Source organism: Erithacus rubecula (genome assembly GCF_903797595.1).
Source record: "Erithacus rubecula genome assembly, chromosome: 28".
In the NCBI taxonomy this organism is placed as follows: domain Eukaryota; kingdom Metazoa; phylum Chordata; class Aves; order Passeriformes; family Muscicapidae; genus Erithacus; species Erithacus rubecula.
Genome location: NC_136680.1, coordinates 5,296,700 through 5,313,235, shown reverse-complemented (window position 1 = coordinate 5,313,235; position 16,536 = coordinate 5,296,700). Strand labels below are relative to the sequence as shown.

General features: G+C 49.1%; 2 protein-coding genes across 3 annotated transcripts; one reads left to right on the top strand and one right to left on the bottom strand.

Annotated features, from left to right (window-relative positions):
* Positions 1 to 6,458: 6,458 nt before the first annotated feature.
* LOC306813145 (platelet glycoprotein Ib alpha chain-like) lies at positions 6,459 to 11,487 on the top strand. 2 transcript variants are annotated; one of them, XM_079328313.1, is made up of 3 exons: positions 6,459 to 6,821; positions 7,366 to 8,160; positions 9,083 to 9,348. In XM_079328313.1, the coding sequence occupies exons 1-3, from the start codon at positions 6,804 to 6,806 to the stop codon at positions 9,194 to 9,196; spliced, it is 927 nt and encodes a 308-aa protein (XP_079184439.1). In that variant the 5' UTR covers positions 6,459 to 6,803; the 3' UTR covers positions 9,197 to 9,348. The 2 variants fall into 2 exon arrangements, with proteins under 2 accessions (XP_079184439.1, XP_079184438.1); XM_079328312.1 differs by having other exon boundaries at positions 7,366 to 11,487.
* Positions 11,488 to 11,791: 304 nt separating this feature from the next.
* KLHL33 (kelch like family member 33) lies at positions 11,792 to 16,314 on the bottom strand. The gene is made up of 5 exons (XM_079328311.1): positions 16,026 to 16,314; positions 14,994 to 15,521; positions 13,805 to 14,738; positions 13,219 to 13,389; positions 11,792 to 12,659 (listed from the first exon to the last, which is right to left on the bottom strand). Exons 2-5 carry the CDS (start codon positions 15,514 to 15,516, stop codon positions 12,083 to 12,085), a joined length of 2,205 nt encoding a protein of 734 aa, XP_079184437.1. The 5' UTR covers positions 15,517 to 15,521; positions 16,026 to 16,314; the 3' UTR covers positions 11,792 to 12,082.
* Between the last annotated feature and the right edge of the window lie 222 nt (positions 16,315 to 16,536).

Sequence of the window (16,536 nt, the reverse complement as noted above, 5' to 3'; positions counted from 1 at the left end):
TAACCAATTATCTTAAAACTCTAAGTAAGAAAAGGGCCAATTAACTTGTGACTTTAAGAGCCAATAGAAATCCTAAGAGATAACAGGGTTTTTGATAAGGGAGGGGGGGTTTTGTTTGAAGGAATTTCTTAGTTTCATGGGATGGCGTCCCAGGGGTATGCTTTAGGGAGTGTAACATCTTCTACAAGGCTGTGCTTTGCATCTGCTGCCTCTCAGCTCTCCCAGCAGCCCTGGGCTGTGGGACATTGGCAGATGTGTCACCACAGCCTTGGCTGGAGACACCCACAGGGCAGCTGTGTCCCACAGTGCTGCATGCTGGCTGCTGGTGACAGCCCTGTGGTGTCTGCAGGTATCTCAGGGGGTGATACTGGGCATCATGAAGGTGGGCTCCATCCTCTCCCAGAAGCCCATCTTGGTCTGCCTCGTGCTGCTGAGTTGATCCTCAGTGGGGAAAGCCCTGGCAGCCTCTAAAGTCTGCAGCTCCCTGTCTCAAGAGTCACAGCTGGTACACAGAAATTTTTCAGCTTGGCCAAGAAGCTACTGAAGATGAGCAATTTGCAAGCAGACTGTTGGAGCTGACATGCTTTCCAGAGTGACACAGGGAACACACACAACATCACAGAGAATGAAGGCTGAGCACTCTCACCCTGCCAAGAGTCTCTCGGGACCTGCTTTACTCATAAGGACATGAGGAAATGGGTCTTTGGAGTCTTAAAAGAAGGATTGGAGATGGCCAAATTGCAGACTGAATTCTAAAGATGGGCTTTGGTCCCCAACACTGAGGCTTTGGAAAACTAAAAAGGAATGTTAGGGCCAAAAATGTGCTTTTGGACTTACAAATGAGGCTTTTGACCTTCTAAATGTGTCTTTGATATCTAAAAGCATAAACCTTGTCAATTATGAATTGCTTTTTAGAAATTTAGCAAATTATACCGATTTTGTAGTCTAAAAATGTGGGTTTGGACTTCAAATTTACTATTTGTTCTCCTAAACACTTGTTCTGGTGATTTAAAATGTATCCTCTTTGTGAAGGTTGCATCATATAAATAGTGTTAGTGCCTGAAAAACTCAGGGTCAGATCTGAAAAATAATCCTTTGGACCTTGAAAATGTGTTCTGGTATCTAATTTTTAAAATCTTAATTTTTTTTGTTTGTCCTTGGGATTCAGATTCTGACCCTAATAATGAGAGGGCTTGAACTAAAATAACACTGTGCTATAAACCCTGTAATTTACCAAAATATGAGTATTAGTCTAATACTGGTTCTCAGCTGTGATGGACAAAAGACTCTAACAATTTAAAGTTAGAAAGTGTATGTTAATTCAGCACTGAACAGCAACATGAGGTAATCCTTTAATATGCACTCCAAAATCACAGGTGATCACGGAGTCTATTTATTGACAAAAGCTTCAAACAGTTACATATTCATAATAACAGCATCTCCCATCCTCTGCTTCCCACAGTAATCAGCTTGAATGGTTATTGCATGGTTGGCTTCTCCAATTAATTCTGGGGTTGTTTTTGTGGGGAAGGGGAGAGAGGGGTCTTAAAAAAGCAGAAGGCAAGTCTTGCTCACCCTAAACTCTCGACCTTTTCTATAGATGAGAACAAAAATGACTTCTGGGACAACTCCAGTTTCCCTCCCTTCATGACTTTGAATAAGTTTCTGGTTGTAATTGTTGGTGCTTCTTTTGATCTACTTACTAGTTTCATCTTTTCCCATTGCAAGCACAGCTGAGCAAACATAAAATGACAGGCAATCAATTATTTAAGTTTCAGATAAGTATCTCAAGCCTAATTTCTTCTAACTTTTAACTAGAATCCTAATTTCTCTAAGATTAGCGTTTCACCTGTTCTTAGTACAAATCCAAAACATAAAAAAAGTATTATGAAGCAATTTAATTTAATTACAGGCCAAACTAGTACTACTGTTCCCCCTTATCCTTTAGGCCGCTTTAGGAAACTAATAGGACTCACACAAGGATGGATCTTGTTCTTGTAGGTCACCAGGTTGTTCTTTCCTCTGTAGCTAGTATGCAAAAGCCCCAGGTATGGGGTTTAAGAACACATGCCATATGCCCCACCCCCTTGCCTACCCAAAATACAATAAATGCTAGAACACTGACAATCAGACTATTCTGAGATGGGAAGAAATTACAGTTTAATTTTTAATAATAAATACTTACTACTTACTACACTGTGTACTTGTAATTACCATAATCACAGTAATAGGAAACACAAACAAGGAATTGTACTTGCTGTAAGTACAGATTATATTATTGGCTTTTCACAAATATTAAAATGAATGCTATATGCATAATGTTGGAAAATTTTGCTGTATTAATATAGTTTTGGTTCTGTTATGAACAAAACTTAGAAATGTGATAAATATATATTTCTTGGACTACAACATGCTGATGTAGAAAGCTTTTGTTCATGTAACAAACTCAGAGAATGGTAAAAAGATAATCAGGAAATTCCTCACATTCTTGGATTATCCTATCTGGATGAAGATAACGAGAGCTGCAGGGAAAGAATTTATTGATCAGGGAGTAGGTGACTGAATGGCACCACAAAAAGGTTGATCTACAGGTTGGGGGCGCGGGGGGGAGGGCTGATTTTGAATAATGCATGAAGGATTATGAATGTGCAACATGTTGATGCATTTAACAAAATGTATTCTGAGTTAGAGTATGCTCTTGGTTGGAGGCCAAACATCCGGCAATTATCACCTTTTGCTTTGTCTTTTGTTGTTTTTATTAAACTTTTCAAAAACTACCAGGAAAGTGAACCTTGTTTTTCACATATTCATTTTTTTCTTATTGGTGGAAAGTGTTAAAACTTGGTTTTCACATTAATGTATTACCTTTTGCATGCTGTTATTGACCATAAATATTCAGATACAGTACAATGTATAATTATATTTAGCTGTTTGTTGGTATAACATAACCTGTCCATTTAAGTAAGTACAATATCATTTATAGAAATAGTGGTGTGAGGAATGTATTATATCGTAGGCTGCAGCAAAACCACAAAATGTTTAATATGCTTCTACATGACTGAAAGGTGGGAAACATGTTGATTCCCACTTCTGCTGACTGACCTCTCCAAGAGATGATAACAGTCACATAGGGAGAGCACCAGAGAAGAACTGTAGAATTTGTTAACCCTTTATCAGAGGATGTGGAACAACAGGATGGAGACACCAGAAGAAATAAAACTCATCTCACAAGGATGTTGTGCAGAAAAATTAGAGTGTAAAGAAAATGTGAGATGTTACATAGTGATTTGTATCATTATGAAAATACACTATGAGATTAATATAAACAAGAATACTGAGTCCAAAGTAAGGCATGAACATGAGACACAGGAAAATCTAATGATTTCATTATTTGTTTAAAGCACTTTGTTGTAAATTGTTGATTTTCTTTTTGGGTTTTTTTATGTGTTTTTATTATTTTGTCACTATAATCATGAATTGTATCCACTCTTAAATATAAGAAAACCACGGACTTGTTTGGCCATGAGCAGGCTTGTCCCTGCTGTTACCTGCTTGCTGGGAGTGTAACCAGCCCTGGTAGGGGCTTGTAGCCACTGCTGCTTGGGCCCTTGCCAATATGTTGGGGTTTGCTCAGACTGGTTCCCCAGAAAAGTGGGCATGTCACAGCCCAAGGAAACTGCCCAGAAAAGGGACAGTGACTGGGGCAGGACGGACGGTGGGTGGAGCACAGACTCCCCACGTCCCGGCGCTGCTTGCCTGTTTCTTATCAATAACTGATCAATTGCCTTATTGATTGACCTACCTGATTGTGGTAATATGTAACAAAAACAAACAGAAGAGTTTGAGAAGAATGTCAGATTTTTCTTTACAAACGACCTATGAATCTGCTGGTGGACAAGACTAGCACTGAGAGATAATAGAAACAATGGGATGGATTCCTCTGATTGATGAATGGAAAAAGGGATTTGCCTTTACAAACAAACTGTAGGTTTCTTGATAAATGAAATTGGATATTGGCAGATGAAAGAATCAACGGGGAAAAACTATGAATTCTGTAAGAATTAAAAATTAAAAGGGTGGGTTATACATTAGGGGGGAATCTCAGGTATCAGGTGTTCCAGGAAGTCTGTGCCTCTCGAGTACCTCGGCCAGTGGGGAAAGAGAGAGGGAAAAGCAGCAGGTAAAATAGGATAAAAAGGAGGCTGCGTCCTCCAAAAATTGGAGAGATCCCAGGGGATTGCGCCATGGCCTCTCCCTTTACTCAAATAAAGCAAAAAGGACTCCTCTGTCTCCTTTTTGGACATAAACCTCTGGTGTTTGTGGATTGATTTTCCTTACATGAGGAAATATTTCCCCGAACCAGTTAGAGAAGGGACTGCTAGAATCTGCTTCTTAAAGAGACCCCATTCAGAGGTTTTCTCCCAAATTTATCCTAAACCAGGACATAGATCTATCACCAAGAACCAAATGAGGTCATCATGGAGTTTAGTTAGCAAAGTGCAGGGATTTAGAACCCCTGGGTGGATGCTTTTAGCAATCCTATTGACTGCTTGCAAATCTTGCACTAATCTGTAAATTCCATTAGGTTTTTTCACTGGGAGTATAGAAGTATTAAATTTGGATTCAGACTCTTCCAACAATCCTAGTGCCAAAAATTTGCTAATAATTGGTTTGATCCCTTTTCTATCTTCTATCCTCAAGGGATATTTTCTCCTAACCACTGGCCTGGCTCCTGTCTGTAATTCAATCTTAATAGGGTCAGACAATTTTGATCTCCCAGGAGCATCAGTATACCATACTCCTGGGTATACCTGATTCATTATTTGCTCCAAATAATTACTATTGTTCACTGGTCCTGTATCAATTGCCAATCCTAATGCTAAAATCAATTTGCCTTCATGTACTTTAAATTTCATTTTTTCCACTCTAAATTCAATTTTGTCTCTAAATTTTCAAGATCCCTGCCTAATAGAGATTTAGGTGAATTTGGTAGATAGAGGAATTGATGTATTCCCATTCTTTTCCCAATTTTGTATTCTAACAGTTTTAAGAAAAAAGCATTCTCTGTTTCGCCCATGGATCCCATTACCTGGCATTTTTCACATTTAGGCATTAAAGCATGATTTAAAACCAAAAATATGACCCCTGTATCTATTAAGAATTCAACTTCTTTATCATTCCCTAGCTGTATCTTAACCAGCGGGTCCACTAGGGAAAGATCTGTTGGTCCCCATCACTCACTATTACCTATTGCTGCAGCAACATCTTCCTGTGTAGTGTTTGGTAAATCTGGGCACTGGCTTTTCCAGTGTCATTGCTTTCTTACAGTAAATGCATAACCTCCCTTGGGATTGATTTCTTTTTCCTCCAGTAGGGACTTTCCAACAAAAATACTGAGTCTTTGTTAGTCCTTTATCTTCTGGTTTCGAAAAAAGTTCCTTGTAGTCCATAAATTCTGCATTCTAGATGTCCGGCTTCAACAATGTATCTCTCTCCCAGGCTTCTTTTTCATTGAAACATATCAGAGTTAGTTTAGCAAAATGTAAAGTTTCAGGTGCTCTTGCAGAACCTTTCCAGAAGACAGAGGTGCCCTTGCATCTGCACCTTTCACTGATCTGCAGGAAAGACTCAGCAGGAAAGGCACTGAAGACGAGTAAGGCAGCCCCATCTACTCCCCACATAACAACCAGTAAGGCAGCATAATCTGCTGCTCATGTAGCAATCAGCACAACTAAGAAGAGGGTAGCAGTAGGAAGATACTCTCTTCTGAGTGCTAAGGAGGCACTATTTACTGGCCTGCTGCACTCTCTGGATTATGCTGCTTACCACATGGACTCATATCAGAGATGTCACTGAGACACTACCATGCCTTTCACATTCCACCATTACCTGCTGTTGTTGTTTCATGTGGGTGCCAGTGATACAGTCAAGAGCAGTCCAAGCAGCACCAAGAAGGATTACAGAGCCCTGGGAGTAGCAGTAGCTGCTGCCACTGGAGCACACAGGGAGTGTTTTTATCAATCTTCCCAGTCAAAGGGAATGGGTATGAAAGGGCCAGTTGAATCTGGGGCATCAACAAAAACCAGTTACAGGACTGGTGCCACAGCTAGGGGTTTGGCTACTTGCTTTGAATATACATTAGATTTGCTTTGAACAGCCTGGTCTGCTGGGGGCAAATGGAGTCCATCTGCCAGAAAAGGCAAAAAACATCTTCACTCACAGGCTTGCCAAGCTGGAGAAGAGGGCTTTAAACGACAGTTGCTGGGGGAAGAGAGCCTCAGTCCATCCCATTTCTGTCACAGACAGCAAGCACTGTCCTGAGGCTCAAGGTCCAGATGAACCTGCATCCATACACAAGGGCTTCTCCACCACTGTGGGCACAGATCATTTCATTACCACTCAGCCCCTTCTCAGAAGCAGTGGCCAATGCTCCTGCCCATTTCCTCTCCAGAAGACAGTGGAATTATTTTCTGCAAGCACTCCTGCAAATCCGAAGGGGGAACAGGCTTGAGCAGCAAAATAAGCAGGATCCAGTGCAGACTGCAGCAGGCTATGACCATTTGCTGCTGGGGCAATGCCTGCTGATCCTCCTTGACATTTTGCAAGGAGAGATGGTGATGTGACAGTGCAGCCAAAGCAGGGGCTGAGCAAAAGGACAGGAGATGGCTTTAGCTGCTCAGGAAACCACAGCTCCCTTCCCACAGCTGTGGGTGCTGATAGAGGGCTGGGCAGCTCCCTGCTAGCACTGTCCCAGAGCACTGTCTGGTCCGTGGACAGGAGGAGACAGAGCAGCACGAGAGCAAATGCTGGAAGATCTGCAGGTGAGTCTCAGTGTTCACAGGGACCTGGTTGCTCATGGAAGACACATCTGTGCACAGGAAGCTCCTTTCACATAATTCATGCTCCTACCCTGCAAATCTAGCAGAGGGCTCAGCTGATGTTGGGTAAGAGCATATTCAGGGAGATTCTTCCAGCACATGATTTGTCTGGGTTGAGCTGGGTGTGGGTATTCTGGAACACAAACACTGTAGAGGCAGAGCTTTTACAGTGGTGAAGGCAGCAATGCTGTCCCAGTGGAGAAGGCATTGCTGTGAAGATGCCAATGAGGTTCTCCCCACTATTGAAGAGAATGAGAAGAGCAAAAGGGCCAAAATGTCACTGCTGGCCTCCAAGGACAAGATGGCTGTAGGCGTGGGATTCATCCCTCCCTTCCACCATCCCAGGGAGGAGCTGCAGGGCTCAGAGGGTGCCAGATGGTCTGGCAGGAGATGCCAGTTTTGCTGCAAATGGTGCTTGGGCGGGAAGAAAAGTAATGTGTGGGTTCATGCCTGCTTGCACCCACACCCCTCGGTTGTTCCCCTCCAGGCCATGCAGGTCCCTGCCCTGACCCTGGTGACTGTCCTGGTCCTGCTGCCCCCAGCACAGCCCTGCCCCTCAGAGATGAACAAGATCAAGGATCTCCTGGAGGTGAACTGCACTGGGCAGGCTCTGAGCACAGTGCCCTCAGACCTGCCAGCAGACACGGGCATCCTGCTGCTCAGTGACAATCGCCTGCAGTCCCTCTCCACTGCTGCCTTTCTGCCCCTCAGCCAGCTCCAGGACATCGACCTGGCCAACAACGGGCTGCTGGCTCTGCACACGGGGGCCCAGCTGCCATCCCTGAAGGAGCTGATCCTCTCCCACAACGCCCTGGTGGCCCTGCCTGTCCTGGAGGGGCTGCCTGCACTCACCCACCTGGCTGTGGCCCACAACAGCCTGGAGACCCTGGCGCCGGGGGCTTTCCGCACCGTGCCGCAGCTGCAGAACCTGGACTTGCGAGGCAACAAGATGCAGCAGCTGCCCCAGGAGGCCTTTGCAGGGCTGAGGGCGCTCAGGGAGTTGGACCTCTCAGACAACTTCCTGAAGGAGCTACCCAAAGAGTTGCTGCAAGACCTGCAAAAGTTGGAGACTCTCTGGCTCTCAGGAAACCAGCTGCAGACCCTGCCCACTGACTTTTTCCCAAAGGGGCACCTCTTCATGTATGTTTTCCTCACTGAGAACCCCTGGCATTGCGACTGTGACCTGCACTACCTCCAGACCTGGATCCAGAAGAATGCTGACATTGTTTATTGGCCAGAGAGGGGCCTGGAGGAAACAAAGGTGGAGGTGGCACCTGAGAAGGTACTGTGCCACAGCCCTGCTGAGCATAGGCAGAAGCCCATCATTCACTTCAAGCTTAACTGCAGCATCGTGGAGGATGAGGATGAGGAAGGAGGGGATGAATATAATTATGGGGAAGAAATAACAGAGAAAGCTACCATGACCACCTTCCCCCCACATCCATTCACCCCCAAAGAGCACACTACCATGCCCTGTTCTGTTACCTCATCTTGCCTTCCTACCCTCACTACCACAAGGTCTCCCCTCACCCAACCTTCCTTCAGCACCCCTCACACCTCCACCCTTTCCCCAAGCACTTTGTTTATGGTGCTGACAAGCATCAGAGCTCTCAGCACCACCACTCCTGTACCAGCCAGTCCCACCACAACACCCACACAGACCCCCAGCACTGCCACCATTCTCTCTGCTGCTACCCCCATCACCCTGCACAGTCCTGCCACTCTTGACAATGCCACCTCACTGCCAATGACTATGAGCAGCAGCCCTTCTAGCACCAGTGGCCAACCACAAACCATTCTTTCTGCTAGCACTATCTATGGCAGTCTCATGGAGTCCAGTAGCACATTTCCCACCACTTCCACAGCAGTGCCTTCTACTGCCATGCTAGAGGCCTCTTCCATTGTCAGATCTCCATCTCCTCGTCCGATGTCGGCCAACACCATGCTTTCCACTCGTGCTCCAACACTACCACCTCCCCTGGACAGCACACACTTCACCCAGCCTGCATGTTCCCCACTGCCTGCTCCTCCTCCCCTTTGCCCATGCTCCATCCCAGGACGGGCTGTGCCCGTGGTGCGTCTGCAGGCTGCTGGGGGGGGTCCATACTGGGGACAGTGGGTGCTGAGGCACTGCTGCCTGTTGCACTGGGTGCTCTACCTGGCTTCCTTGGCTCTGCTAATCCTGATCATGCTGGCTCTAGCAGGTTGGCTGGCATGGATGTGTCTGGTGGCACAGTGTTCCAGGCAGGAGCCTCTCCAGACCCAGGAGGAGTGGTATCCACTGCTGGAACGGGGAGAGTCAACAGGAAACCCTATGATGCATCTCAGCAGTTTCAAAATCCCTCTCCAGCGCCCCATATTCTGTACAATCAAAGAAGTGGAATTGTACCCTGAGGTCACCTACTGCACAATTAAAGATCTGGGGATACAGTGCAGTCCTCCTGCAAATTACTCCTTTTGCACCACGAAGGAGTTGTGGGTTCACCACAGTCTTCTGCACACATCAATCAAGCCTTTCCCCAGGAAGCTGATGGTCACAGACCTTGGCTCCCTGAGGACCCCATCTGCTTACAGCCTAGACAGGGGTGTCAAGGCCATTGGTGATGTCAGAGTGAAATATGTGGGTAACACCATGTAAATGTCTCTGTACACTCAGAGAAAGAGATCGAAAGTTGCAGCTCTGCTTTATATGCTTTGTTTTACAAGAGAAAGATCTACTTGCCTAAGGGGAAGCCATTCAGCTCCTTCCTCTAGTATTCTCAAATAGCCTGAGGTTTCCAGAGCTAAAATAATTACTTGGGTGTTTGGCAGAGGAAGATAATGTCCTAAATTGGTCAGTGACAGTTTGGGACTGCCACTGCCTGGTTTTGGGGTGAGTGAGAGCAAGCAGAACTTACGTTGTGCTCTGTTGCAAATTATGCACACAAAGATGCAACACACTTTCTACTCAGTGCCAGGTTCTTAATCACATAATAAATATTCTATGTCTGAACTTAAAAGGGGTGCTGGTTTGATTTCATTGGACCTACCACAACTCCTGGCAGGGCACAGTGAATGAGAAATTTGTCTGCAGTATTTGGAATAGTGAAGGCAGGGAGGAAAAGTCCATGGAATCCCAGAATCCTAGAATATCCTGAGTTGGCAGGGACCCCCAAGGATCAAGTCTAATTCCTGGCCCTGCACAGACACCACAACAATCCCACCCTGTGCCTGAGAGCATTGTCTAAACGTTCCTGGAGCTCTGGCAACCTTGAATCTGTGACCATTCCCTGAGGAGACTGTTCAGTGCCTGACCACCATCTGAGGGAAGAACTTTTTCCAATATTGATCTATTGGGATGTGCCCATGACACAGCTCCAGCTGTTCCTGGGTTCCTGACTCAGGTCCCAGAGAGCAGAGATCAGAGCTGGCCCTCTGCCTCCCCTCCACGATGAGATCTCCCCTCGATGTCCTCCAGACTGAATACATCAAGTGCCCTCAACTGCTACTCATACTCCTCCTCTCTAGACCCTTCCCCATTTTTGTGCCCTCCTTTGGATACTCTTTAACAACGTGAGATCCTCCTTGTATTCTGGCATTCAAAACAGCAGACTTATACTCCTCTTTCTGACTTTGGCCCCAAATGTGTGATTTTTCCCTGTGCTACTGAATCACATGGGAAAAGAATCCCACTGGCAGGTAATAAGGAAAGTGCAAGTGTTGATGCTTCTGCATGATCTATTATGAGATGGTCAGATATGGAGGAGTAGCATGAGAGGCTTTGAAGGGATGTGACTTGTAAGGGATTATACTAGGGCAAAGAACAGTGGAGCTGGCCAAACTTCATGACCACCTGTCTAGATGTCATTCAAATGTTTTGGGATGTATTAGAAGGAGGCAATAGTCACCATTGGTGGGGGTCACCCCAGAATTGGTGCAGCTGGATCCTGTGAATCACTTTTACAGCCTGAAAGGCAGTTCCAGTTTTAATTGCCCCAAATGTCAAACCTCTTGTGAGTCAGCATGGCATTCTGCCAAATTAACTACTAGGCCCACAGGTGGGAATGTGTGCCTGTGCTTGGCCAACATGAGAATGTCTGCTGGTGAAGGTTTGGTGTGCAAGTGTGCCCATGGACTTACACATACTGCATTTCTAAGGAGGCGCTTGTCTGTCTGTTGGTGGCTGTCCTCTAACCACACCATCCTCTCTATCCCTGTTTTCTGGGACAATGAAGCAAGCACCTCCAGTGCTGGCACAGTCTGAAGGCCCCACCAGTGAGGCACTGGGAAGCAGAGTGGTGGAAAAAGATCTCTGTATCTTGGTGGACAGAAAGGTGAACAAGGTCCAGCCGTGCACCTGGCAGCAAAGGGAGGGCAACAACACCTGGACTGGGTTAACAGAGACAGGGCCAGCAGGCCAAGGGAAGTTATTATCCCCTTCTCCTCACAATCTTTAGACTACAATTTTTTGCCACCTTCTATCCATCTGAAGCCATCCAGTTCCCTCCCCACAGGCACTACTGGTACCCCAGTATTTATCAGAATCCCATTACCTTTGCCTCTCCTTGCAACTCCTCCCTGGAATTCTTAACACAACAAGCACTCCAGGTCACTCCAGGAATCCAAGACCTCTCAATACCACCTAGGAACCTTGAAGCCCCCAGGACCCCCTATTCTACCCCACCATCAACCCCCACAAATCCTGGCACCCCCAGGATTCTGTTCCCTTAGGATCCCCTACACAGTCCAAGATCCCTGTCAGTCCTGAGACACACACATACACCCTCGTGCCCAGTGAACACAAAGCCCCAGTGCCCAGCACCACCCAGCCACAACACTCAGGTCACTGGCCTCTTGCTCTCCTCCTTTTCCTTGTGAGAAGCACCTGGATGTCTGGGCTCCCTACCAGAAACAACAAGACCTAGACAGACAGCTCGGGAAGCACTTTTATTCAACCCAAGTATGGGGGGAAACTGGGGGTTTCCCAGCTCCCAGTGAAAGGCTCAGACAAGGGGACTGAGTATTCCTGGAGGCACAGGGCTACAGTGTGGGGAATCTTTATGTTCCATAAGTTCACAGCAGTCTAGGTCATGTATCCTGAGGGTGAAGGGTTGCTGGAAACCACAGAAAAAACCCACCCTGGGAGAGGGATCTGGACACTTTTGTCATAGAGGTATCCATGAATGCTACCTGGGCATCCCAGCATGGGGTGCAGAGAGTATACCCTAAGCATGATTGGGAGTTTCTGTTGATCTCAAGGGGTCCTTAAGGGAGCTGGGGGCACGCAAGGCAGGGGGTACAGTGAGAACACAGGCTTGTAGGTCAGTGTAGGCATGGGGCAATGTGCCTCGGGTGATCCAGCGCCGGGTACCCGGCTGATAGGCATGGATCAAGTGTGTGTCCTGGTAGGTCTCATGACTGTACCCTCCCAGTACAAGCAGTTCCCCTCCCAGTACAGCTGCACCCCCAACTACATGTGCACGGGGGAGGGGGCTGAGGAGGACCCAGATGTTCTGCTTTGGGCTGTAAACCTCAAAGGTCAGCTGGTCCCTGTAGCCAGTCTGCCCAGTCCGCTGACACAGGCCCCCAGCCACATAGAGCTGCCCACCTGCCTCCTCCATGACGTGGCCAGCTCGCTGGCCGTTCATGGGGGCCAGGAGGGTGACAGGTGCACCTGGGACATAGCGGAGCAAGGATGCCTGACACTGGTATGCTTCATCACACCCACCCGACACGTAGAGCTCACCGTCCAGGGCACACGCCGCGTGCCCGCACAGAGCCCTTGGCAGGGGCTGGCACCGCCTGGCAAGGAGAGAGAGAGAGGGGTGAAGGGCAGGTTAAGAAGGTCCTGCAGTGACTGACTACCTAGGGGTTCCCTGGTGAGCCATGGCTTCATTGAGCATTCAGCCGGCAGCACTTGCCAACACCCAATGAGCCCCAGTGGACACCATCAGCTGACACTGAATGAATGCCCCAGGGGCGCCACTGCTCAACACTCTGTAGTTGTCACATCATTGGTCAGCCACAGTGGGCTCCCTCAATGGACAACACTGGCCATCACCCCATGAACACTCTGCCTATGAGAGGAATCAAACTACTATTCATGTTGGCAGGTGGCCAACAAGACCTGCAGTGAACACACTACTGGCCAAAAACTCATTTGCCACCCACTGGGCAACACTGGGCAACACCCAGTCCCCAAGGGACATGGTTGTTCGATACCCAGTAAACCTCTCTCAAACACACTGTAGGTCCATCCTCCACTGGAGGCTTAGTGACCTCAGCACTCACTGGGCACCACAGCCAAGACAAGGGGCTCTGAGACAAAAGGGAAACTAGGCATCTTCCAGAGCAACCTCACCTCCAGGTGTCATTGGCCAGGTCATAGCACTCCACAGTATCTGTGCAGTACAGCTCCCCTGAGCTGCCCCCCAGGGCATAGATGAAATTACCAAGTGCCACAGCAGCAAAGTAGCTCCGTCCACATGTCATACTGGCCAGACGCTCCCAGGAATCATCCATAGGCTGGTACCTGGGTTTGAGAGGCAAAGAAGCAAGAGACTACCTGTTATCTACAACACCATGAGCTGATGTTGGCACTGCTGAGAGCAACAACCCACCTACAATTTGCCAGTTCCATAATGCCTTGAGGTTACATGGTCACCTTGCATAGGAATATCCCCTTATTATGGACAATATCAAATTGATAATGTCCTGGGGCATGTCCAAATAGAAGCCTCCCTCTCCTGCTCCCAAAAAGCCTGTAACACCCCAGAGTAGAAGGGTACCTCTGAGTCCTACACCCGACCTTTCCAGAATGTCTTGGGGCCACTTGACCAGCTGTAATGCCACAGTTTCTTGAATCCACAGGGCAGCTCTAGCACTACCAATACCTCTCACAATGTCCTGGTACCACATGGCAACTCTAAGTCCTCTGTAGCTCTCACCTGTAGACACTGGCTAGGGTGTCGTGGACTCCATAGTAGTGCTTTCCACCCAGGATGTAGAGGTTGTTGCCCACCACAGCTACAGCATGACGGAAGCGTGGGCCATCAGGAAAATGTCCCAGTGCCCGCCACTCAACCTGCTTCACCAGCCCCACAGCACTGAGGTAGCGGTCTGCAAACCACAGGTGTCTGCTGGGCTTCCGGGCAGCCAGGTTGTCCTTTACTTTGTCTCCACCACAAACTACCAAGACCTCTTGCAAGGAACGTACCCGGCATGGAAGCTGGGCCATGGGGGTGAAGCTTGCTACCATGAGCTCGCGGAGGATCTTCGGGTCAGCCACCCCTGCAGTTACAGATGGGATCTTCTTCAGCTCCAGGCTGGACATAAGGGCAAAGCGAACAGATGACAGGATCTCTTTGGCTAGATCCTCCTGGCCATCTCCATTGGCCATAAGCCACCGAGATGCTGCTTCCAGGGCTTCCAGTTCGTGGAGGATGTTGAGACCATCAGAGCGGAGGAGGCGGATGAGAAGGTGTGCAGGAAGATCCAGGAAGGCTGGTGTAACCACCACACAAGGGAAGGTGGCCAAGATGTAGTTCTCTGCCACATGGACCACCTCATCCAACCCATAGGCCACAGCAAAGGCCAGCACGTCAGGGGCAGTTTCTGGAATCAGGCCACGGGTGAAAACATCCAGGCAGAGAGTGAGAAGTCCCCAGGCCTGGTAGCGCAGGGAGGTCTCAGCTGCCTCCAATACCATGGACCAAGGACCTGCCACAGCTCCTGTGTAGGCAAAGGAGAGGAGGAGACGCAGCTCGGCTGGGGACAGCCCTGTGACCAGTGGATCGGCAGGGTCGTGGGTGGCCTCCCGCATGGGGCAGGTGAAAAGGGCCCGGAAGAAGTCACAGGAGCAGCTCAGGGCCAGTCGCTGAACTAGGAGGAAGGAAGAATAATGCTGGGAGGCAGCAGGGGACCCTCTGCACTGTGCAGCTGCTGGAATCCAGGTGTCCTGGCCCCGTGCCCATCAAAGCCCCAGCTCTGGCAAAGGGAGCAGCCCTGCAGGCACATCTGGAGCCTGATTCCCACCTGGAGCTGCAGTCTTATCATCCCCACCAGAGGACTTGGCCATCCCAAAGCACCCTGTCCCACTCCTCAGCCCCTCATAGGGAACCCCCACTTCCTGCCCACCTGGGATGACCTCATTCCCTGCCTGGAGCTGGAGGTCACAGCCCACACCATTGGCATGGAGCTGCTCCATGGCCCTCAGTGTCTCCCACTGCTCCTCCAGGGGCTTAGGACCTTCTTCCTGGTGGTCAATCTCCAGACGCAGGGTGCAGGCAGCCGCCAGCCGGGGGGCACCCAGGGCCCGGGCAGCCTCCTCCACCTCTTTTGCCCGGCCATGGGGCACAATTCCCCCATAGGCAAAGGAAAGCAGAGCCCGCCAGCCCCACAGTGTAGTCCCAGGTGGCAGGGGCACACGGGGTGGAGGATCTTGGCGAAGTTGTCTGGTCCTGCCCTGCAGGAAGCGGTGGAAGAAGGAGCTGATGGAGGCCAGGACCACAGCATGGGCCATGTCACCCTCTGGGCCCACGGCCACATCCACCAGCTGTCCCGTAGAGCGGAGGTGCTCAGCCATGGCCAGGAAGTGTCCAGCATGAGCCCCATCCCGCAGGTTCCACTGCTCTGGGGCTGGCCCCTCTGCAACCCACATCTTGCCTGTGGAAATACATGAAGCAAGGTGTCAGGGTGCTGTCTCCAAAACTGGAGCCTCTGGCCCATGGCTGGAGTACTGGCTGAGGACATGGGGTCTTACTACTGGTGCTGCCACATAGCAAAGCCACAAAGCAAAACCACCAAAGTTTCTACTCCACAGCCAGGATCACCAGGCTCTGCTACTGCTCCATTACTGAATTTGATGTGTCTTGGCAAAACTACAGCTCCATATCTGAGAACAACAGCCCATTTCACTGCCCCATAGCTAAGCCTGATCTCCTCACCTGTCTCATCTCTGAACCCTTAGCATAAAGCTACTGACCCACAGCCAACACTGCTGCTCCACAGCCAGTGCCCCACAGTGGCTCAGGTCACTGTAACCACTCAGACCTTCACTCCTATAGTACACACAACTATGTCCTTTCTCAGTCATTGCTCCATAGCTGAAACTACTGACAGGGGTCCAACAGCAACCGAGCCACAGGCCCCTGCAAAGCACCTGCACACCTGCTCAGTGCATGGCAGTGCCTGCTGTGCACCGCCTGGAGCGTGTCAGGCTGCTGTCACACACTGTGGTGCATTACCTGAATTGTCTGCAATGCTGCATGTCACACTCCCCTGCACCGCGTGCTGTCAAGGTGTGCTGACCCTCAGGACGTTGCCAGCCCTTGCCCCCGCTGTGTTGCTCGCTGTTTGAGCAGTGTTGCTTGTCCTTGCTCAGGCCATGCACTTTGCAGCCCAGTGAAGTGCTTGCTGTATGCCGTGCCCCTGCATTACTGTGTGGCCTGTTATGCTGTGCCGTGCACTTGTCCCCCTTACCGCCTGTTGCTGCTCTGCAGAACTCCTGTGACCCCCTAGGAATGTGCCCGGGTAATTATAGACCAGACAGAACACGTGGCCCAGCCAGGAGCTGGGAGAGGCTCAGGCAGAGGGAGGTCCAAGGCCCCAGAGTCCCCAGGCTGGGCCAGTGGATTCTACGAGGACAGGAAGCAGGGCCAACTGAAGCTGACAGGAGCTT

Excerpts from the sequence above, each read along its gene's own strand:
- KLHL33 (XM_079328311.1), bottom strand. The coding sequence starts at position 15,516 with ATGTGGGTTGCAGAGGGGCCAGCCCCAGAGCAGTGGAACCTGCGGGAT. Across the intron at positions 13,390-13,804 it reads ACCCTAGCCAGTGTCTACAG|GTACCAGCCTATGGATGATT; the intron begins GTGAGAGCTACA and ends TCTCAAACCCAG. Across the intron at positions 12,660-13,218 it reads CTGGCCAATGACACCTGGAG|GCGGTGCCAGCCCCTGCCAA; the intron begins GTGAGGTTGCTC and ends TCTCCTTGCCAG.